The sequence below is a fragment of the Triplophysa rosa genome, linkage group LG10, assembly GCF_024868665.1.
Source record: "Triplophysa rosa linkage group LG10, Trosa_1v2, whole genome shotgun sequence".
NCBI lineage: Eukaryota > Metazoa > Chordata > Actinopteri > Cypriniformes > Nemacheilidae > Triplophysa > Triplophysa rosa.
In genome coordinates, this window is record NC_079899.1 from 13,467,603 (window position 1) to 13,492,475 (window position 24,873).

Here is a 24,873-nt window from a genome sequence, read left to right on the forward strand (position 1 = left end):
TATATATTTTTCTCTTTTGACGGCAAAATATGCTTTAAAGTGTTCTGAAATGAGCACATTGAGTACTCTGATTCATCTGAACATCATATTTCTGTCCTGCTATGACAGCATTTCTCATTCTACCTAATGCATCTCCAACTTTCCAAACTCAAATAAGAGCTGTATGAGGGAAACTGAAGCACTTAGCTTCCATTAAAAAATGTTTAATTGTACCTATACAAAACATTTCAATTGAGCTAAAAGAATTCTTTTACAGGAAAACAATGTCTGTATCACAAAACAACTTTAATTTCTAATATTCTATTCCTTTAAATGGATTTGTTTTGTAAACAGACAGCACTGAAAGGACATAAAGTTTAGTTTAAATCAGCATATATGGGGTGTTGTGTGCAGCCAAATGTTTGTTTATAACAACACTGACATTACATATGCCTCTTAGGTATGCAGAGAATCTTTTTGCATTTTTTTTTATTTGCTCAAGGAAACTGTATTGAAGCTCCAAATTGAAAACAGTATGTGTTGTGAGTTTGCAGGTGCTTAGTAAAGTATGTGCGTGACTTTGTAACGTGCTGAGTGAAGCATGTGCATGAGCTCAGTTGTGATGAAGGGACATATATTTAATAAGATGACACTCCCACAGACAGCTCCCTGTGAGATCAACATTTAATTATACATAAGGAACCAAACTGACCAAGACACTTACTAAAACCTGTGTAAGGACTGTCAACCTGATTTATCAGTTTAGATTTAGTACCCATGATAGGTTTTCAAAAATCCAAAGTGACAAAGTTTTACCACTTTTCCAAAAACATTCTACATATTATCAGACGTGTAGACTTTTTTACACTTTCTATCCTGATTTTGGAGAAAACAAATGGGTTTTAACATAGTAAAATGTATTACACAGGGCTGACACTGATGCTTTTTTATTGGTTGTTGAATATTTAAAGGGATAGTACACCCAAAAATAAATAAGTTCTGTCATCATTTACTCACCCTTTTGTCATTTCTAACCTGTATGAAGATATTTTGAAAAATGTTGTTAACTGGACCCCATTCACTTCCATTGGTTTTGTGTCCATATAATAGAAACGAACGGGTGCTGTGTGTTTGCTGTTTGGTCACCAACTTTCTTCAAAATATCTTATTTTGTGTTCTGCAGAAGAAAGAAAGTCATAAAGGTTTGAAATGACAAGAGGGGGAGTAAATGATGAATTCGCATTTTTGGGTGAACTATCACTTTAAGTTGTGAATATTTTCACTTTTAAGTCTGAAATATTTACAAACGCACAAGGTGGTGTGCTGTGTTGAGTTTATGAATGACAGATGCTCCAATTCTCAGGAATTATGTGGAGCTTTCTGAAGAATTGAGTTTTTGTCTGAATCACCTCACTATAAATCTACAAAACTATCAGTCCTAACAGTTCTTTTTGCTTCAAGCATTTATTGTTTCCCTTTCTTATGTATTGTTTTTGTTGTTGGAGCTTAAAACATTTGGCATGAAATTGTTTTTGATGAGACCAGATCTCTTGCAGACGTTACATAAACATCCACATGCTGTCAAATGAAACGCCAGTCAACACACTTTGTCTCCATATAAAATACATTTTAGCCATTCAGTTATTTTCTCAAGTGTGAAAACAATTTTTCTGCCCAGAGCAAATATGAAATGAATGGAGAAGTGTTCCTGACCTCTTTGATGATGGATCTTTATGGAAAGTTTAGGCTTGAGATTTGGCTGTCACTGCTGGCTTTATGATCTTTCTGAGCCGATAAAACGTAATAACTGAAATGATAGGAATGACTCAGGCTTATTACAAACAATCCACATATATCACATTCTTACTGGGGAATCCTTTAGGGCACTGAATTCAAGTGAGGATATGAAATATCATTGACCCCTGGTGAGATGTCACATTTGGGTATGTTCTGGTCTAGCTAAAATAAAAAAGACCAGATGGATGACATTTTAGATACTTGGATAAACATGCTGAATTCTGATTTAGAGTTATGCAATCTGTTAAATTTGTGGAGGAGAAACTTGATTCATACTGTACCTCAAAACCAAATCGGCTGCCTATGCAACACACCTGAAGAACTAAAACTTAAAGTGATAGTTCACACAAAAATGAAAATTTCTTTCATCATTTACTCACCCTCTTGTCATTTCAAACCTTTATGACTTTCTTTCTTCGGCAGACCACAAAAGATATTTTGAAGATAGTTGTTAACCGAGCAGCGACGGCACCCATTGCATTGGTTTTGTGTCAATACAATAGAAGTGAATGGGTGCCGCCACTGTTCGGTGACCAACTTTCTTCAAAATATCTTCTTTTGTGTTCTGCGGGAAAAGGAAAGTCAATACAATTTTATTAACCAGAACAAACCTTTTTGGCAAATCTTTTGAATTTTTCTTCCTGCTCACTGGTATTATGAATTAAGCATGCCTGTTTTTCCCTTTGAAAAATCCCTGATGAGTACATAACAGGCAGTTAAATGGCTTGAAGAGGGTCAAGTGATTGAAAGCTTTCAGCATACATTATACTGCACACAAAGGACATTTCTGAAGCACATACTGGTGTTATGAGTGAGCTGTTTAATGTGTTGAAAGGAGAACCATGCTTTAATCTCAAACATGCTGCTGAATACTGAAGTTTAACTTTACTCTAACACATGAAGGTTCAGCCAGACCCACATCACTATCAATGACATTATTTGGGAAGTTAGAAAATCACAGGAATTTCATGTCATAATATATTTATATTATGTTCATTTTTACTCCTTTCTCAATGTTATGTTCTGTTCTTATATATTTTATACATTGTAGGTAAGTTTTCAGACTGTGTGAGAATGTACGCTGATGAGAGGACTGTTAGTGGCATCTTAAAGGAATAGTTCACCTTCAAAATGAAAATTCTGTCATCATTTACTCACCCTGTTGTCATTTTAAACCTGTATGACTGTCTTCTGCAGAACACAGAAGAGGATATTTAAAAAATGTTGGTAACCAAAAACTGTTGGTCCCCATTGACCTCTATTGTATTGACAAAACCAATACAAGTCAATGGGGATCAAGGGTTTTCTGTTACCAACATCTTTCAAAATATCTCCTTTTGTGTTTGGCAGAAGACAGTAAGTCATACAGGTTTGAAACTTACGAAGCTTACACGTGAGATTTGCCATTATGACAAACTGTGGTGTAAATTACAACATCAAACATAAAACGTTTTGAACACAGAATGAATACTGACAGACTTAAGTTTTCAACTCTATGTTTTATTTATAAAATGAGAGTTTGAGGGCGAGTCACAAAACCCAAAACAACGGTTTAATTTGGACTATTAAAAATAATGATGTTGTACTAATTTGAGTAGCTGATTGAATTTCTGACCATCCTGTGATTGACAAATGTTGTCATGTGGAGGTCACATTATCCTTGTAGTGGGGACCCCATTCCAACACAGGTACCCCTTTCCAATTCTTTCAGATTGGAAATGAATAAAAAATAAGTTCATATTTTTCTATGCATTTTATATATACATATAAATAATATTTATCTTCCCCCACAGCAATACAATAACTGAGATGTTTCATGCAGGGCAACTGTGAATATAAAGACAGCTCTGTGAACAACATCAAAGACAGGAAGTAAATTATTTACTGAAAGGTTAAATGCCAGATGTCCCGTCATTATTCTGAGGAATGACAAGCAATTCTAAATTCTATATTAGAAACTCGTGTCACACGCATGCTGTGTCACATGATGCTTGGAAACACAAAAATTCCCAGTTCTGGTAAAAGCACTTGGTATAAATATGAAACATCTCAAAAACAACAACGATATGTAATTTAGATGCTAAACACATAGCACATGCTGATTTAAATTTATATATATTCATTTTTCATACCGTGCTGAACACTCATGTTATGACTGTATTGTTTTTCAGCAGCTTGGGAAAGATTTCTCTGCATGTGTATTTCAAATGATTACATTTGTATCATGAGACAAAGAAATCTGATTATTGCAATATGAGCAGGTGTCTTGCCCACAGCATACGTGCTCCATATTTTTTATGAGAAACAAGCAGTTTTGCAAGGAAAGATTGATGAGAAAATCCAGTTTCTTTAGAGCACAGAGACTAATTGTGTCAAGATTTCATTACATTAGCTCATTAAGAAAGAAATGATGCATCAGTCATAGAGATATCATATGGGTCCTATGACATCTCTGAATGTGACATATGAATCTCTGTCCTATACCACTCTTTCTAATAAAGACGTAATTTATGTGCTCTGATAACATCAAAGACTATTAATGTCATTCAATATCTTGAAAGTAGGCCTACTTGTTGAACACTTTATGAAACCTTATCGTTAAGTTTACAAAATAAAGGCTAGGCCTAGTTCACGTTATTGTTACTTTAGACATTTTTGTATTTTTAGCTATAGGAGAAAAATATTAGTAGGCCATTTGTATCATGTTCATTAAGTGACTGTGTGTGATCGTACTTATTTTAAAGCTAATGTGGAAAAATATGTGTTTGGCGACATGAAGTTCACCAATGAGGTAAATACAGTATGTGACCAATACTTGACTTAACGGGCATTAGGACCGAGAGTCAGTTCAGCTGGAAAGGTTGGATGGTGTGTGTGTGAGAGAGAGAGAGAGAGAGAGAGAGAGAGAGAGAGAGAGAGCGAGGCTGCAGCATCAGCATCATAATAAATTAAGCTTTGGTGCGCGAGCGGTTAAGCCGAGAAGGCGCGAACTAGCAACTGGATGGTTACGAAACGACGCTTTCTTTATTATTGTTAACCTTTTTCCTGCTCAAGGAATAAAAAACTGGACAGTGATTAGGTTTACATTACTTTATCTCCAGGATCCTTTATAAGGAGCCATGGTTTATGCTACTGGACAAACTTCTGTCAAACTTGCATTTCTCATCTTTACAGGTGAGTTTACGAACTGACTTTCCGGATTTTACGTAGAAACGTATAAACCGCTTGTTTCAGTCTTTCGGGCATTTTGATTCAGTCCACCTGATACAGCCTTGTGATCATGAAACCAATATATTTTTATACGAGTGAACAGATGTGTGTAATAAATCTAACCAGGCAAACAGATTTAATTGAATAGTCCACGAAACGCTTTTCACAGGCGGGTTGTGTTGTTCAGCAAGACGTGGTTTATTTCTGCTTCCAAATAACTATTAAAACTAATAAACCTTAAAGATTTCACCTGAACAGCGATTTTAAATGGTGCAGTGTTTCATATTTCCAACATTTTCGCTCCGTTAAGATAATTTATTCAGGACATAAAACCCCTTGATGTATCAGCATAGGCTGGGCAAATGTGTGCTGTCATACTAATTAAAGAAAGTACCCAAAGAGTTAGAATAGACTGGAAAGATGAGCTAATGGACGAGCAGGCATGATAGGATCCAGCTTTTCTTGGCAACCTTGGTGACTGTAGAGTTTTGCTCCTAGACATCAAGTTTAATGCCAGCGTTCTTAAAAAACCCCACATGTTAGAAGCACTATAGATTGCATTTAGGCTCATAAAAATGTAGATTTTTTGTGAGGTTCATGACATTTCTACACATCATTATACATTTATTTATCAAATTATTTAAATATTAATGGCATTGCAATTCTCCTGTGCATCATTTTTGTGCAGGACAACTTTTGTTATAGCACGTCTGTTCTACTGTTATTTACTCTTATTTCCAACATTTTATGTCAAGCAAGCTAAAGCAGCCATTGTACACATTTTTATCGCTTTCTGGGTACTCTTGACCTTGACATTGCTATTGCAGTGTTCAACCAGTTAAGCAATAGGAACCTATAGCCTCAGTTTAAATACATATACTGCTCCGAAGAAACATATTGTTCTATTATTCTGGCAATATGCAATAGAAGACTGAGGTGTAGCTCCAGAGGATCTGGTCTTAAGACAGACCAGATGTGTACTAGGCACACATTTTTTATTATGTGCGATTGTGCGTTACCTGTGAATTGAACCCATGACCTTTGTGTTGGTTACACAATGCTCTACCAACTGAGCTACAGGAACATGAAGTCTTAAAAAAATGACCTCATCATTGTGGGGTTCATGCATGTTTGTGTTTAATGTCTATAGGATGGGAGTTGATTTATGATGAATTTATGATTTATATAATGATTTTATATGACAAGAACTAGTTTGATAAAACAGTGTACAGACTTCACCTCTAATGGTCAACACATGATTTTTTTGTTTATGATGGATAGTACACCATTTTCCATAAACTAACTTATCAGGGTTCACCAATCTGCCAATTTAGCATTCAATGCACGCATTATGTAGGACTGTGCTCTTTTGTCAGTGTCCAACGTATTTATATAATTATTAATATACAGTATATATATTTTTTGGCACACACAGATAATCAGAGTTTTCACTTTGCATTTCATAATTCTCTTTGTTGGGTTTTGCTTTTAGCAAGATTAAATGCACAGATGTCAGGACTGAGGCAAAACTGAAACCCATTTTGAAGTTACCCAAGGCGTATGTGAATATTTAGCTTCATTATTCCATTTGTAGTTTCCATCCATTTATGTATCTTTTCATAAGAATGTTATGAGCCAAATTAATTCACTCACAAATATTAACTACAAAAATTATAAAACAGCATTAGCGTGGCTTCAGTTACATACACATTAAATATGGAGAACATCTCTCAGATATAATGTATTATGAGTCTGCTCTGTCAGCTTATAGTGAGCTTTGAGGACATTTTACTATCTGGGCTTTAGCAAAGCAAAGTACTATTCAAATGTCTTATTCCGATTCCAAACGTATTATGGTGACAATTACTGTTAACAACTGTCAACGGCTGTCAATAGAAGTGCGAGAACAATAGTAGTAAAATGTTAGTCTTGTGTAGATTTTTTTGTCTGCTGCTCTTTGCAGCTTTTTGGGCCAAGAACCGTCCACTTGGGTAGGAAGGAATCGTATGATTAACATGTAAAGTGAGAAACCACAGGGTTTAAGGGTGGGTTTATCTGAAAAAATAGTAGGCAGTCATCTGAAAAATTTCATTGAGATAATAATGCAGCAGTGGGTGTCTGCAGCCTCAGTACAGAACACCCTGAAACATTACTTCAACACAAGTGTGTATAAACTTGATGTGTGATTAGAATTTCAGTCTTTCCAACTGAGTAATGCGCTCTGATTATTTCACAGACATCAGAGACCTGATACTTATTTATTCTTCAGAAGAACTTTGTTTCCAGTTAGATCTTTATGACAAAAATTGCGTAATACCAAACCAATCAGATCAAAGCTTGTCGTATTAACAAATCCTTGGCAGTTTTGTTCCATTTGCATAAGAGTCATTGAATGGATGATGGGCAATCTATTGGACGTTGTTTCTAATGTAAACTGCACCCGACATTTCTGATTGTTTAAGCTTAGATGACAAGGTCAGACCTACATTTTATTATTATTCCCACCAGCACTTCACTTAAGACATATTATAACTATATGTGCCTGAGCCAGAAGTACAGCAGCTACATAATCAGGTTATGACTATCCTTATGTAGTCATTTGAACCACAAAGACATAAGGTCACATAATTAACTGGATGCAGCTGATCACTGAAGCTATAGCATGTGTTACAGTCTACAGGTAGGTGCAAAGAAACTACACATTGACACACACGTCTTACTCCGATTAAGCTGATAACAAGTAAGGTCAACACGTAAAACATTTTGTTTAATCGGGGAATGGTCATAAACGGCGTAAGCAAAACGTGCTCGGCAGAGGTAGTTTTTTTGCCCATTACTCTGATTTTGCGTCGCATGTGAACGTGTCATGGCTCTGCTTCCTTAGTCATGTTTTTCTTGGTCCTGTAGCAGAGCCATGACAAAGTCTTTGGTTATGTGTGGAGAGAAACATATTATTGTCCGTTTGACAATAATATACGTTCTCTCCAGTGTCTTGTCATTGACCCCATTCCTCTCGTTTCCTCGTTATCCTTCCCTAAGTGTTTGATTTCCCACACCTGCCCCGTGTCGTTATCCCTCGTTTGTCTTCCCTTTAAATACCCTCTTGTTTCTTTGTCTTGTGCTCGTGGATTGTACTGTGTTCTGTGCGTGTACTACGTTGTATGTGCTTGTGGATTTCGTGTTTGGTTTACCCTGATTCCCTTTGTGAGTTTTGTTTTCTACCCTGTCATGTCGTGTTTGTTTTAAGACGTTTGGTCGTGTCCTTTAGTTTAGTTTATTGTTCTTGTTTTCATTTTTGCCCCCTCGTGGGAAGTCTTTTGTTTTATATATATTCCTTAGTTCTGTTTTCCCCCATAGTGGGGTATTGGTTTTCTGTTTTGTTGTTCAAAATTAAAGTCTTGTGTTAACCCCTTCACTGCTTGCCTGCGCTTGGGTTCTTCCACCACGAGAATCGTGACAGAACGCCTTTACCTGTTTTCTCCCAGTTTTGTTTGTGCGCATGTCTGACAGCGCAATAGAAAAAGTCTCAAACGGAAGTAACAGTAAAATAATGCAGGGATTCCCAAACTTTTCAGCCCAGCGACCCACAAAATAACAGTGCCGGGGACTCGAGACCCCCACTATCCTCGGAGGTGGGTAAAGAAGTATACAAACATTGCATGCAACTGCGCACATGCACTTATTAGGTCAATCCAAACACGTGCATAATGACAACACAAAAGAACACAGTCTAACATATGACTTTATAGTCATTTACTCATTATTTTACTTGTTGTTATACATAAACCATGAACTATTACTACAGATGGTCAAATTTCATCAAACTGATTCGAGTGCTGATGGATGTCCTCTTTATGCAAATGCCGGCCTCTTTTCGTGCTTGAGGACGATGGCCTTTCTGACTGCAGCGCTTGTCCGCCCTCCTCCGCTGGCCTCCCTACGTTGTCTTTGGTCGATATTAACCAACGTTTCATTTTGACAAATAAAAATATCCTAAACTTAAAGCCTGAAAAATAACCTGCGTGCACATATGGGAATGCGTAACGTGGTGCTGTAAATTGACTTGCTGCTCCTAACCTAATGCGGTTGCTAATGTGACATAATCACCTCAGGGGTCACGATCCCGACCCCTACTTTGGGAACTTCTGAAATAATGCATAAAAGTCTGCTCTCGAATCATGCAGTTGATGTAGAAAAAGCAGAATGAAAAACTATTGTTGCATATGCAGGTATTGCGGTCATTAGAAGAGATATCAAAATACAGCTTCTGACCAATTTCCCGCAGCATTTTTAATTACTAGTAGACAGACAGACAGACTATCGATGGTGACCTCACTGCACGTGAGGAACCTAGCAAGTCTCAAACTTGCATGTAAATGCGGTTTTCTGCGTAGCCGGTTTATTGATATGCTTACAGTATAAACACCTACAAACAGATTTCTTTTATAAGCTGATTTTTGATAGATATACATTTATCTTGTTCATGTAAATGCACTCATTGAGTCTGTTTTTAGCAGTTATGGCAAGACGAGCGAAACTAGAGCTAATGGATAAGAATTTCAGCCAGCAGCAATGTAGTTTAAGGAATCATCTAGCAAAAGTCCTGAGAACTGCACAGGGAGCTGTTGGCGTATAGGAAGTAAATTTTATTATAAGGCTTCAAGGTACAGGACAACAACGTTACTGTGTAAACAGTGCAAGTGAGCTGGGGCCTGTTTCAGAAAGGAGGTTTAGTGAAAACTCTGAGTATATTAACCCTGAAATGAGGGAAACTCTGGGTTTTCCGTTTAAGAATGCGAGGTATGTCAAACCCGAGAAAGCGGGGTAACTCAAGCCCGTTTCTAAAGGAGAGGTAACTTAGGTACTCAGAGTCAGTAACCATAGTAACTTACTCTGTGAACCTAACCTGGTCGGGAGCGGGTTTTCTTTGGTAAACCCAGAGTTTATTTTGATCTCCTCCCCCTTTTAAAGCGCAAGTGGTATAACTCATTCATTCATTCATTAATACAGTCATTCATGGCACACATTTTGATCACACAGAGACCATCTCAGTGACTTATGTCATATGTGCTTTTATAGAGGATTCATGAAGAGACTGCATTAATTCATTGGGATGTACTTTGATTTCAGGAGAGCAAGAACCTGAGTGGAATTTTGTCATTTCCCTGTGCATTTTTATTAAAGGAGTCATATTGCACGGCTAAAACGAATATTATTGTTTGTTTTAGATGTAACGCAATGTGTATACACCATTTAAAGTTTAAAAAACGTTGTATTTTCCACATACCGTTAATGTTTGTATCTCCTCTTTGCCCCGCCTCTCTGAAACACGCTGATTTTTTACAAAACTCATGGCTCTGAAAGCGAGGTGTGCTATGATTGGCCAGTTCACCAGTGTGATTAGTGATTGGTCAAATACTGCAAGCATTTCACGGAAATGTAACGCCTCTTACCATATTCGGAACAACAGGTTCCAAAGCAATTGTACTGACAGGCAATACAATGAGATTTACAATCACGACCACCTTAACTATGTGTAGATTTGGGCAGTCTTAGTCAAATCATGTTACGAAGTTACGTAGATTCGCCGGGGTGTGGTTACACGAGGCGTTTCAGGCAAGTCTGGTTGAGCATTCGCTTTTAGATAGAATGCATCTTTTCTTCCCACACTTTCATTTGTGCATATGACCCCTTTAAAACTGTACCGTTTTTCTTTACAGTGAATTAGATATATCAAAAGATATCTCATCCATCCTTACATCAATAACATCAGCCACCGTACGTGTATTACATAATTTTCTATGTACGATGAGAAATTACTTAATAAAGTGTATAAATAAAGTGCATGAATAAAGAAATTAATAAATACAGACATACATGCAGAAATGAAGCGATAAAGGTAATAAACAAGTAATTTTGACGTGTAGCCATTCCAACTCAAATCTGCTCAGAGCAGGGTTCGAACCGGCGATCAGTCTAACTTTGCACGAGAGTCTGACGCCCTACTGTCACAATCCACTGTCTGCCCTCGTTTTACACTGGACTACACTCCCTATAATCCTTTGCACCCGTCTCACTTGATCCCCATCATTTGGACATTATTAGTTAATCCCCATCATCTGTTTACTCCTCGTTATCTGTGCTATATAAGTTATCTTCTTTGTTTCATTCATTGTCCGGTATTGTAGTGTACATACATGGTTCACGTATGTGGTGATGTGCTTCTGTCTGTGTTCACTTGGATTTATTAAAGACACTTTGGATTATCTGTGTTCCTCGAGTCTTCCGTGCACATTACCGTTACACCTACATGTGTCCTATACACCATAACGTCTCATTTGCATAACTAGAGCACTCATGGCGGGTGAGAACATAAAATATTTTTTTATTATTTCTGTTGTTTCATTCATTTAATAATTAATTTATTTGTTTATTGGTCCATTTATCTATTTATTGATTTAAACTTAAGTCATTTTCAGCACATCAGTAAATCCACTGTATGCAGAGCGGAAAGTGTGCCTCACTCTCAAGAGCTTTCTGCCACCATGTTGCTTTTTTTGGTGCCGTTGCCATGGTGAATCGTAATATCGGAGCTCCATTGATGATGGCTTTTTATAGTCGTGGTGCACGCGCTTAACCCAGGGTAAGCCTACCCAGAGTAAATTGAACTTACTCAAATCAGCTGTTCTGAAACCAAAAACTCAAAAAGTTTCTAATTTCTAAGTAAACCAACTCTGAGTTCAAGGTTTAACCTAGAGTTGGTTTAACCTCCTTATTGAAACGGGCCCCTGGACACTCGTATGTGCACCAAAAAAAATAAAAGTTTGCTCTTTGATAGCTAAGAAAACTAAATTTGTCACAAACCATTTCAAGGCACTTTTTGCTGTTTGCCGTTTGACATGAGACAACAGGAAATAACACATGAAACCATAATGTGATATCATTGTTCTAGTAGTGCAATTTGTGAAATGCTCCTGCATTATACAGTATTGGTGCATGCTATGTTTGCTGTGTTAAATGTCTATACTTTATTTCAGAGGAAACCGCATTCTGTTCTTTTAATACCGATGAATTACAGGACTTTGACTTCACAGGAAGGTTTGAGTTGTGCGGAGTGAAGGCTTGCGTATGTGGTGCACAGCATGAATCTTCTAAGGGAACTTCAGACGGCTTGTTTTGTGAAATGGACTTCCTTTGCCGAGGCAGCTGCATAATAGTTTAGTAATTACAGGTCTGAATGTCTAAAACCACATCAAAGTGTTTGCTTGTAGCATCAGACAGTAAAAAGGTGCGATAAGTGTTCAGCACTGTGATTCACTAAAACCTGTCTGCATCCTCACTTGTAAGCAATTGTATTCTTGATACAGTATACTGTTAAAATCAATCTGTCACTGTACATCGACATGATAGTAAAAAAAAATCAGAATAATATATCTGCTGATTTGTTCCGGCCTAATGAAAATGTAAATGCTTTAAAATAAGTCATGTTACTGATATCTTACTTGTTTATAGGAAAAAAAGCCAAGCTTTGCCTTTTTCACTGCAGGCTCGCCAGTCGCCACAGCTTGAGGTTTCTTGGATTTGAGGTGTTTCCTCAGTTGTAAGGACATAAGAAATTGAGATAGCAAGTTTAAATTCTAAGCAATTTTTGTAAAAACAAGCAGCAAATGTTTCATCAGCAGCCAGCTTTCTTTATTTATGTTTAAGCGTTTGACCTAAACAAGCAAAAGCAAGTAACGAAACAACCTGACGTTTCCTCGCTTCTGTTCAGTGAAGACACATTTGCTTGCTGAGTGCATCTATTAAAAGACACAGTAGAACAGTAAATCTGTTTGGTCGGCATGACCCAAACTTGGTCAACCTGATATTGCAGGATGAATCATTTTGTATTTCAGACATCTGGTGGTGTAGATTGTTTGATGTCTGAATGGTAGGCTATTGAATCTGATAAGGATACTCAATTTAAATATGTTTGTAGAGTTAACACTTAGCCTACACAAATATATTTATCACAACAGTTGTTGTTAAAGTGATATAGTTCATAGTTCACCCAAAAATGAAAGTTCTGTCATGATTTACTCACTCTCTTACCAGCATTTTTCAAAATATCTTCTTTAGTGTTTTACGGAAGAAAGTCATACGGTTTGAAATGACAAAAGGGTGAGTAAATGATGACATAATTTTTATTTTTGAGTGAACTTGAACAGAACACAGGAATACCATAGATTGTTAATTATGAACAAATGCATAATAGTAAACACAGCAGACACAGTAATTTATATGAAACAAAAAAATAATATTGTATTTGAATTAAAAGAATATATTATTAAAAGGCATAATTGATGCTTGAAATGACATCATCAGATCACAACATCAGCCAGTCTTGCTTCCACCAAAGATGTAAAACATTTCGTTCATTGTAAAAAATAAATCAATTAATGAAACATTTAACTTTGACTTCTCTTCACCATGGGGAATTGTGCAGCAGTGATCTGGCAACAGGAAAACAGGCTGTCTCGAAAGGGACAGAAACGCATCTCGTATGTACTGTATGCTGCTGCTCGAATCAGCATCTTCATACATCATTAAAGCAGACACTGATACATATAATTATTAGTCAGAAAAAACATCTGAGCCCAGTTTTTCTAGAGCAGATGTGATGTTGATGTTAATCTATTACTTATCAGGCTTTTATTTGAAACTATACAAACTTACAGCATGTTAAAGCATCTTCCTGTCTCCTTAATTCGCCTGGAGCTGAATAGTATTTTTCTATTAATATTATTTGCTAAGCGATTAAACTAAGAAGCGGTCAGGAAAAATTGGTTTGCTTTTCTGATTGATTATTTGTCCAAGCAGAGCTGGATCCTATAAACAATTTGAACCACAGTCTTAATGTTGTTGTCAATGAATACCTCATGTGTTATTATTTTTAACATGTCTTCAGGTTCATCTCTTATGCTGGGTTCACATCAAACGCGAACAATCGCGTTCCGCGCTCTTTATTACACGCGGGAAAAGTTCGTTATTTTCGCGTGAGTGACGCAAAATGACAAATATTTTCAACCTTCGCGGAAGACGAGATTGACGCACGTTAGCGGCAATCGCGCCTCCCGATTCGCGTCATTCGCACCGCCTGCCGCCAGTTCGCGTCTATACGCGTCTTTGCATTGACTTTGTATGTAATTTACTCGCGCAAAACGCTTAATTCGCGTTTGGTGTGAACCCAGTGTTACAGTAAGAAACTAGCAGACAATTTTTTATTACTATGAATTCCTAGCGGCTGCAATTTATTGGCAGATTTTAACATTTGGCAAGCTTCCGGATTCATGCTAACTTAATTACAATTCTTAGTGTGCTGGTCACATGTACAGAACCTCTATACTTTATGTAAACATTTATTCTCACTGCAGTATACAAAACATGATACAATATACCTTGCATTCAAATCAATAGAGCTTGCATTGTCAGAATATGTTGTTTTAATATGTCAAATGAGAGGCTTTAAAAGCACATTACCTGATAATTTAACCTTAGCTGCAACCAGTTACAAGAAATTTTTTATCTTGTGAGATGCTGAATGGCTTAAGACTAATTCATCTTTCATGAATGAAGGATTCACAATAGATACTGTCTGTGAGGCTTAGTATGAACAAAACAATGCATGTCAATATCAGTTTTTTTATTGAATTTCCAAACAAATCAAACCCTCTGACCTTTTCTGTGCTCAGTTGTATGAAGAGTAGGCCAATTTTAAAACGCTTGTAAAATACTAATTTGTTAATAACCTCAGGAAACACATTTTCATAAAACTTTCAAAAAAAATTCTAAAATATTTACAACGTGTAGCTTGCCAAGTTACAAGAAAATAACTACAGTCTTGAGTTCTGAAAAGGTTCAAACCACCTTTTCAGTAAATACAACAACAACAAAATGTTGCTTTTTAGCTTGTTTTAATAGCTTTTTTATTTTTTATTCACTGGCTGCGTGTTCATACTGACTCATGCATACTGCTGTACTGTAGCTACATGAAATAGGGCCTATTGTGGATGTAAACATGAATTCATCAAGTGTGATATGTTTCTGGATCAACATCATTATTGGTCTTGGAGGAACATTTGACAACCAATCAGGGGTGCGTTTCCCGAACAACAACATTACTCGCTGGTTAACCACCATAGCACGATGGATCATTGGGGAAATTAACGATGTAGTTACGACTGTTTACCAAAACCGTAGTAACTCTGTCGGAGATCAATCGTTTGAACCAAGTTGGTTCAGCAATCTAGTTGATGACGCCATACAGGTGGTGGAGTAATGACGTCTACTAATAAATACGTTCAGATCGAATTAATGTCAAATTCTTGCTGCTGTAAATAACATTACATTTAACGGCGACTTTAGTTATCCTATTTTGTTATCTGTTGTTTTATTTCACGATATTTCATTAATTCATAAGTGTCCACCTATGTCATTCCGCCCAGGGATTCCCCAGGGTCATAGAGCATGCAGCTCATGTGCATGCGCACTTCACTGTGGCCATGTACCCTATACGCATGCACTTTTTTCAGATTTTCCAATTGGATAGTTATTTCCTTTTGAAGTCTCATAGTGCAGTGGTTGATTGACAGATACTTGTATCACTCATCACATGTTCCTTGATAAAAACTACTTTTTCAGGCCGCATACAATTTTCTCCTAAAACAAAAAAACAATCTGGCAACAATTGTTACCTCACTGTCGATGTGCAAGTGCCTAAAACTTAAACCCATATTGAAAGTCTTATCTCGTCTGAAGCATTAGTAAGCCTAGTTGTAAAGATTGTCCATGTGCCTCTCAGCTCAAATAGAGAGCATTAAGAGTTGACATTACCCACTCAAAGGAGATCAATCTCCTGCAGTCTTGGGCACGGTCCGTCTCTGCTGATAAATCAGTTGGCCATGATGTGCTGTGTATCGTGTTGGTGAGGAGTGACAGTTATCCACTGTGACGATTAATGAAGCTCAGCTGTCTGATGTTTCCGTATTGCCCCAAACTGGGTGGAACAGGTAGACAAGATGTCACGCTGCACCACTTGGACACAAACCAGTGGATTGTAATACATGCAAATGAAATGAATAGTGCGTTCTTTGTAAAATATGTGCCTTTGCTTTTGTTAAAGGATAGACCCTATCAGATGAATTCTCCACTCAGAGATCTTTATTAGTCGGATGCAGTCATGGGGCCTCATTTATAAATGTTGCGTAGAAACCGTCCTAAATGTGATTTTACGATCATTTCTCAAAGTGTGTACGTGTGATTCATAGAACAAACATACGCACAGAAAACGCCTGTATGCCTCTCCATCAGATGTGAAATCGATAAATAGCAAATGATCGTGAGATTGCGCGCAGCTGAACAGTTTCAGATCTCTGCCTGTCATTGATATATGAAAGAGCACCTGTCAACGTGCAAATCCTAAGCGGCGGGAATTGCTTGTATTTCCAAAAATCTGTAGAATTCGGACAAGCAAAAGTGCGTACGTCTGCTCAGACCCTGACGTGGCGCTGAGCACTTTTCCACGTCAAAGACCGTTTTTATAAATATGAACGTTGCCGTGGATTTTTGCGTACGCACACTCTACGATCAAATCTGTGCGTACGCGCGTTTTATAAATGAGGCCCCTGGTCCATGTCATTTGCAGCTTGATCGACGATTAAAATGTAAATGTAAAGACTCTATCTCTGCTATTGGTTTACAAAATCAAAATGAACACAAAAGAAGATATTTTGAAGAATGTAGGAAAGCAAACAATTCTTGGGTTTTTGACTACCATTGTAATTGTTCCTACATTGGTAGTCAATGGTGGCCGAGAACTGTTTAGTTACAAGCATTTTTCCAAATATCTTTCTCTGTGTTCATCAGAACAAAGAAATGCAGATTCAAGGGTGCGTAAATGATGACAGGATTTTTATTTTGAGTTTTTTATTTAACTCTCCCTTTAAAACCCGAACACTGTGCCAAATCTAGTTTTTACCCAATGATAACCGCTCTCAGTCAACTCCTAAACTTCTGTACACATATTATATTTACAGAACACCTATACAATTGTGTGACTTAAATTTACACCATGCACCATGTACAGTGTGTTTGCCGTTACCCGTTGTAAATATAAAACGAAAATTTGTACAAGATCTTTGCCAACATCTCTAACTTGCCCATTGTGAATTTTATATCGTATACTTTTACATTTGTGAAAATTGTCATCTGTTAGTATTTTCAGCAATAGATCACATGATCTTTGTCACATGACAAATTCCCTGTGGGCTACGGTTGTGAGTCGTGACCTTTTGAGACATTACACACTGCACCCTACGGCAACCGCCTTTGCTCCATTTGCCTTGTGTTGATTTTTTATAGCATTTTCTCAGCCAGCTTATTTTGAGGATTCAGATGATCTTGTCAATGCAGTTGAAAAGTAAATCATTGTGTGATCCTTGTGTACTCGTTGGTTAGGTTGTCATGTGTTTAAATGGGCATGACATTTCCTTTGTGCAGTGTTTTGCTCGTGTGCAAAATATGTAGCGTGACCATTGATTGGTGGGGGGGGGGGGGGGGTTGGGGTTTGGCAAGTCAAATGGCGTTTTATTGGTTTTGAAGATTTAAAAAGTTTAAAAACATGTGTATAGGATTGGAATTGCAGTCCTTGTTCTGAATGGATTCGGATGTCTGCGGTTGGTATACCGATTTCTAAAGATCTACTGACAGATTGTTGGGTGGTAGCCATTTAAATCACCCTCCCTATTAAGTAAAGGCACTGAAATATCTATATAGTAGATATAGGAATATGACTTCATGTCCTGAAAGTATTTTTTACATTTGCGATAAAATGTTCTGTCAGAGCATTTACTTCACTGAATAAAGTTGCTGTTTTAAAATCAATTTTAGGAAACTTTAGCAGGGGAGGGGAGGATTAATTTTTTATGTTTCGTCAAATAGGCTGTCTGGTTTACGGCCAGGCAATGACAGGGATAGTGTACTCCAGGCGTTATGTAAGACCTTAAATGTGGGTCATAATTGGCAAAGCATTTTTATGTTAGTGCTGGTCTTGGCATAGTAAGCAATTGCTGTTTTTATTAACCTGTCCGGTTTCAAAATAAATTGTTAAAGGACTCATCGGATGAGCACATTCAACAAGTTGGTATGATTTATTAGGGTCTTCATGAAATGTCTGGAACATATTTTGCTTAAAAACACTGAATGGCTGTGTAAACAAAACCCTTTTTGCCTCGTCAAAAACAGCTATGCTCACAGCAACCCGTTTTTGTGCATGTCTCTTTAAATGATAATGAGTTAAAGCGCACCCCACCCCCCTTCCGTTCCGAGTCAACACAACACACGTGTAGTACTGCCTTGGTAATGGTTTTGCTAAATTATGTTTCCTGAACTCATCTGCGGTTAATTTCGTTTTAAACGTCTCAAATCATTCGTCCGGAGACTAAAAAATCCGTCACAGCAAACAGCGCATCCTAATGCGCTCACGTTGTGCGTGTATGCTTACCTAAAATCCACGGAATGCGTACCTGCAGCGGAATTATGTGGATTTTAGCGCTTTGTCATTGACAAGTTCTAACGTTACACACACAACGTGAGAGCATAACTAGTATGCTGTGACAGATTTTTCAGCCTAAGGACGAATGATTTGAGACGTTTAAAACGAAACTAACCGCAGTGTTCACCCCTGTTCATTAGCAAAACAAACAGCTTGACGCAGCTGAACATATTAACGCACATAATGTATTAACATAAATACAGCTAAACTCCAAGTAGGGCTGTCACGATTATGAAATTTGATTGACGATTAATTGTCTAATAAATCATTGCGATTATGGCGGTTAATTGTCTGTTTTAGGGCTTTGGCGATTATGACGATTAATTGTCTGTTTTTGAGCTTTGACATTTAATTCTCATACATTTTTGATTCAGCGATTGAAATGACCATATTGTTCTGAATACAAGACTATGTTTTTTTCTTGGAAATACATCGGAAAAAATTGGGTCATCATATATTTAAGGTTTAGGCTTTTACCTGTCAATAATACAACCGCCAAATACTTGTAAATGAAGTAAATTGATCAGGTGTGAATTGAAGCCACCATTAAAATACTATCAGTCATAGAAAAGCTTCTAGTCTGTTTTTTTCTCACTTGCAAGACTACAGTAAAATTTTACTTGTGTGTTAATGAAATTTTGGTAGATTGGTTTTCACACTGATATTTGCTTAAATAATATTAAATTGTACTGCAGGTAATTTGTATATGTTTTAGTTTTTTTTTCAAGTGATTGTGTTGTGGTGGTACATTTTACAAGTATTACCATGCTTTAGTAACAATATATACACTAAAATATGCAATATGCAGATGCACTACAGCTCCCCCTAGTGTCTTCTATAGAGATGTGCGATAATTGCGATGATCTGAAACCATCGCGATGAGGTCAAACAATCGCGATGAGACGATTATTTAATAATCGTGACAGCCCTAACTCCAAGTGCCCATTTGTCAAATAACATAAATATAGTGTAAGTTTAACACTGGCTTTGAATTTTACACTAAAAATAAAATAAATCCACTCCTGTCTCTTCTGAGGTTAGGACTCTGTGCAGCGACTACATTGCATGTTGCATGTTGTCCACAAACTTTAGCCATGGCGTCATGTACACCGCTGTCGCTTGTGAAAACAACAATGGCGGCAGCGCCGTGGGTGGAATTGTGTAGATTACAGGGCGGTAATATTTAATAAGATCCTGCTTTTACGTCACAACAGGAGCGAAATCTGAACGGCTCGATTTCTCACATGCTTGCAGGGAAAGACTCATCAAAACAAACATACTGGGATCTTGTTTTTCACATTTTCTGGGTTGCTAGATGCACCGGGGACCCGATTATAGCACTTAAACAGAAAAATTTTGGTTTTCATCCGATGACTCCTTTAAGACATTAAACTTTTTGGAAAAATACAGAAAACTTTTTCCAGGCAATGTGAATGTGACTCATTAAAAGATGTTTTTCTTGGAATGTGCTAAGAAATGCAAGAGCAAACATGGACTCAATTGTATTGTTTGTAGCTTAGAAGCAAATTTGGATTCCAGTTAAAAAATGCTGGTAACACTACAATAAACTAAAGTTGTATTTGTTAACATAAGCAAATGCATTAGCTAAGATGAACTAACAAATAACAATGAGCAATATAGTTTTTCAGCATTTCTTTTTTAATGATAATGCCCATACAATTGTTCATTTTAGTTCATGAACTAATATTAACCGTTATAACTTTTTAATTACAGAATGACATTTAAGCCCTCAGCGCTGTATCCAGCTGTTCTGAATACAATGCCTGTACTGTACTATATATAAATGTACATAATGTACGACAATGTTGCCTTATAGGGCTCGGCCATTATGTAAACCTTAAAATGTCAACAAAAAAAAATCTTTTATTATTTACTTTGTTACTGATGATAACAAAACAGTCATGATAGAATGAAACAATACCTTTTTCTTGACCTGTTTGTTTGGTCTTTTCAAGTTGCATCATTAAAACTTACTTTCTAATCATTTATTAAACACTTTCATTTGAGAACAAGGACTTTGTTTACGTTTTTGACAGCATGCTCAACCTTTGTCTGGATGAATGTCTGTGTTCTTGTTTTCTTTCATCAGTGATCAGCAGCAGTTGTGCTCTGTTTGACCGAGTGTTGGAACATCTTCCAGCACATCCAGACCCTCCAAACTCCAGTCCAAAAGAGGACAGTGAATGTAAGAATACTGATCATTAGTTTACTCCCTCAACTGGCTCTATTTAGGATGTGAAGAACTGCTGTTACACTCATGAGAGAGAAACCAGTCTCAAATCTCTTCTGTTGTCATGTAATTTACATTTCTTATGAAAATGTTCTTATTCATTTGGAAATTGAATACAGTGTATCTCACCTCATTGTAGTAGTGTCAGCTGGGGCTTTAAGGAAATAGTTCAGCCAAAAATAAACAAAAATTGTTTATTATTTACTCACCCACATTTCGTTCCAAACTCATATGACTTTCTCTATGGAATAAAGCTTTTTTTGTAAATTGTTTAACACTTTGTAACGGAAGTGAATGAAGACTTTAAAGATACTGGATGTTTCTTCTCTCATTAACTCTCATCAAAGAGAGATATTTAAGACTTTAAATATTGTTTTTTCCTCACACAAAGCTATAGAGTTGTTTATTCATTTTTGGTTGAATATTTCTTCCTCTTCTCTTTCCTTGTGTCACTACATATCTTTCCTAAATGGGGTTTGTCATTTCATTTACCACATTGAACTGAGAGGAAACTTCTCGGAGCATTTCTGTGGAATATTTGCTGAATCCCGAAGGGGTTTTGTGGTTTCCCTGTTTGTGGTTTTCCTTGATCAATAGCTTTATGATTCCAGAGACAAACTTGCATGTCTTTCTACTGCAATGCCTGATGACAAACAGAGTGCCTTTGAAATATTCTGTGCAAACTGACATAGCCTTGTATTGATTAGTAATTTGAATTCAATGTTTTGCATTTTTTAAGTCATTTAGAGGAAAAGGCGGGTGGTGGAGGGGGAAATCAAAGTTTAATTACATTTCCATTTCTTTCCAGAATCTTTTTACAAACAAGCCTCTTTAATTCCAATTTGTTAAAAATAATTGCTAACAGATATTATTTAAAAGGTTAGTTTTAAGACATTCAGAGGGCTGTTATATCATTTTATGTAAAAGTACTCAAAAAATGCTGGTTTGTTTTTAAACACCATCTGCTTTTCTAAATATTTGTCTCTTCCTAAGTATATAAAATGATTTTTTTGCTTCCTTATGTTTGTCATGCGATTTCATTACCTTATTTCTTTATAAAAAGTAATGTTTTTGTTAGTAAATATCATATTAAAGCAATATAGTTATATATATATAAATCATATATGCATATAAATATAGAAATGAAGTATTTCAAATTTAGTCTGATTCGGTTTTTATGCCAGATTATCTTGTGTATTTTCTGATATACATATGTTATTCTAACTTTACAACTCCAGATATCCAGATTTATATTTCACCTCTCTATTATATTTCTATTATGGGTATGCATTTCACATTGATTTAGGCTTAGGTCAATTTTATTAGCTCTGCAATGTGAGTTGTGATTTTCCTTTAGCCCTCTAACATAACTTCATCCTTCATCCTTACAGTTTCCTACTGTGATTTTGAATCTCCATGTTCTTGGACCTTATCCAATCACAGCACTGGAGAGGACTGGTATGTCACATCACCACAGCAAAACAGAGCCAATAGATGGGGTATCCAACCAGTAAAAGACCATTCTCCTGGAAAGTCTCAAGGTAGGAATGATATTCTTTGGTACCTTCATTCTACCACAATGCTCATTTCATTTAGTGACAGAAGACATAATAAAACTACAATCTGTCATTGATATGACTCTATATAATACTGTATGCCTTAGATGGAAAGTGCATTGACAAAAAGTGTGTTTAGAATGTTTATGGTTTTTTGCAATGATCTTATAAATTGGACAGTTTTCTAACTTTTAACTTTTCATCAGTCGTTCATTTAAGTGTACATGCACAAAAGTAAATATTTGTCTTCACTGCTTTATCCATATTTGCGACTTGTACTGTCATACTTCAAAAAATGTAAAAAACATAACATATCACAAAGTATTCATTTGATTAATTATCTTAAGAATATTATTAATTTCTCTGTCCAGTATGTTAACTCTATAGAAGCCTTAAAATACCTCATTTACATATTTAAGATTTCATGTAAAAGATTTACAGCTCTAGTTTAATGTATACAGTATTCTGTACTCATGTTGTCAAGAGTTTAAGCTCACTAACTGAATACAAAAAGTGACCATGCGAATGCTTTGTATGAAAGGTCAGATTTCTTGTTTATATCCACATAAGATCTTTGGAAAACTCCTGCATCATGCTGGAATAACATGTATCATGCGACTCGGCACAAACGTGTGGAGTCCATGCCAGCTCAAGCACATACTGTCAATTAAACAAAGAGGGACATACCAAAACATTCAGAAATTCATAGTGATTTTTCACTGTTTCAGCTTCTTGTCTAAGCCCTCAGTTTCAGCTTCTTGTCAACGATTCAATTGTCAGTATAATGATTAGCAGTTTTGTAATGTTTCGGAGGGTTCTGTTGTTTAAACAGGTCATTTCCTGTTACTAAAGCCCAGTTCGACTCATGTGGCCGCTGGTAGATGTATCTTCCACATCACCAGTCCTGTAGTGCTAAACAGTGGGCCACTGTGTCGCCTCCGATTTGCCTGCTACCAACCAGAGCCACACACCGGAAATGTCTCTGCCTTCGTGAAACACGACAATGACTCCGACATTACACCGATAGCTCTCACGCCAAAAGAACGAGGAGGAGGCAGGTAAGAACTGCGGCGCCGAAATGTGAATTTACTTGAATTGCCTTAATTTTCCAGTAAACGCTAGCCCCCATTGACTTACATTGTATGGGCACAAAACCACTGAAACATATCTCAAAATATCTTATGTGTTCTACCAAAAAATTATTCACATAAAAGTTTTGAACAACATGAGAGGGAATAAAATTGAATAAAGAGGGAAAACATTTTTATACTTGTGCATATCATGCAACTACCAGTGTTAAATGGAATGGTGACATTGCAACAGAACAGATTGTCATGTCGTACAAGAAGAACTGCCGTATTGCAGAGACATTTCGGCTTCTTAGAAGCAGAAGAGGATGATGACCCGTTCTGTAACCACACAAAACAAATGAGACTTTTGTTATGGAGATGTCATTGCCATTGATTTTCTTATGCCGGGCACATCACGATACAAGATAGATGAAAGCATTTTGTTTCTAAAACTAGATCCTGATATTTCTTTCGCCATAATTGATTATGACAGAGAGCTTGGAATAGATTGTGATGCAATGCAATTTGGACCGGACCAGCATGATGAAGCTAATACACTTTTGCTCTCCGCATTCGGCTACGTGGCTCTTGGCCTAATAAATCCGAGGTTACGTCATGGAGCGTGGTGTATAATACAAATCACTCATACAATTATAATGCAGATTTTAACCCAAGCGACCAGTATTAGCTATGTTTTCCAAGCGTAAATACATGTAACAAAGCCTTAAACAAGGTTCTTGAGTGTGGTTAATAATGATGTATAGTGACTTCACTGTGAAACACATTTCTTTCTTTGTGACCCAGGGCAGAGTGGGAGGTGCTGGAGGCTATGATTGGTCAGTCAGATGAGCCCTTCCGGGTGACACTCCAGTACTCTTCCTGTAGCGTTCATGAGGTTGGATTCCTGGGAATTGATTCGTTGGAGCTAATGGATTGTGTGATGGGTGATTATCTTACATTTAACATACACATTTTTAGAACTTTTAGAAATGTTTATGATATGCTATTAATTATTATACTGAAGCATTTCTTGTTTGAGCGTGTTTAGTATTAATATTAGTTTTTTCATTATTTATGGTTCTTTTGAATTAAATACTTTCTGTTTATCACAGATGATGAAGATTTGCAGTTGAATCCGGACTGTGAGAATTACTCGTTTCACTGTGATAGTGGCACGTGCATTGAGCAACCAAGTGTGTGTGATTTTCATACCCATTGCACACATGGGGAGGATGAAGGATTCATATGCAGTAAGTAAAAGAGTGTAAATATTTAATGAGTTGTGAAAACGTGCAGTACTGTATCTATTTTGTAGCATATGAGTGTTTTTTAGCTAATATTGCACTGGCCAAAACTAGAACTCTTTTTCACTAAGTACGTCAGACAATGTTTATTCTTTTTGATCAATTTAAGATGTAA

The 24,873-nt window shown here is 36.7% G+C and overlaps 1 protein-coding gene across 1 annotated transcript in view; it reads left to right on the forward strand.

Annotated features, from left to right (window-relative positions):
- The first annotated feature begins 4,745 nt into the window (after positions 1–4,745).
- Positions 4,746–24,873, forward strand: part of ltk (leukocyte receptor tyrosine kinase) — a 49,652-nt gene continuing 29,524 nt past the window's right edge. Inside the window, exons 1-6 of the mRNA XM_057344611.1 lie at positions 4,746–4,950; positions 20,688–20,783; positions 22,220–22,369; positions 23,217–23,442; positions 24,259–24,398; positions 24,567–24,704. Coding sequence (XP_057200594.1) covers positions 4,896–4,950; positions 20,688–20,783; positions 22,220–22,369; positions 23,217–23,442; positions 24,259–24,398; positions 24,567–24,704 — 805 coding nt within the window. The 5' untranslated portion in view covers positions 4,746–4,895. The remainder of the gene's footprint in view (positions 4,951–20,687; positions 20,784–22,219; positions 22,370–23,216; positions 23,443–24,258; positions 24,399–24,566; positions 24,705–24,873) is intronic.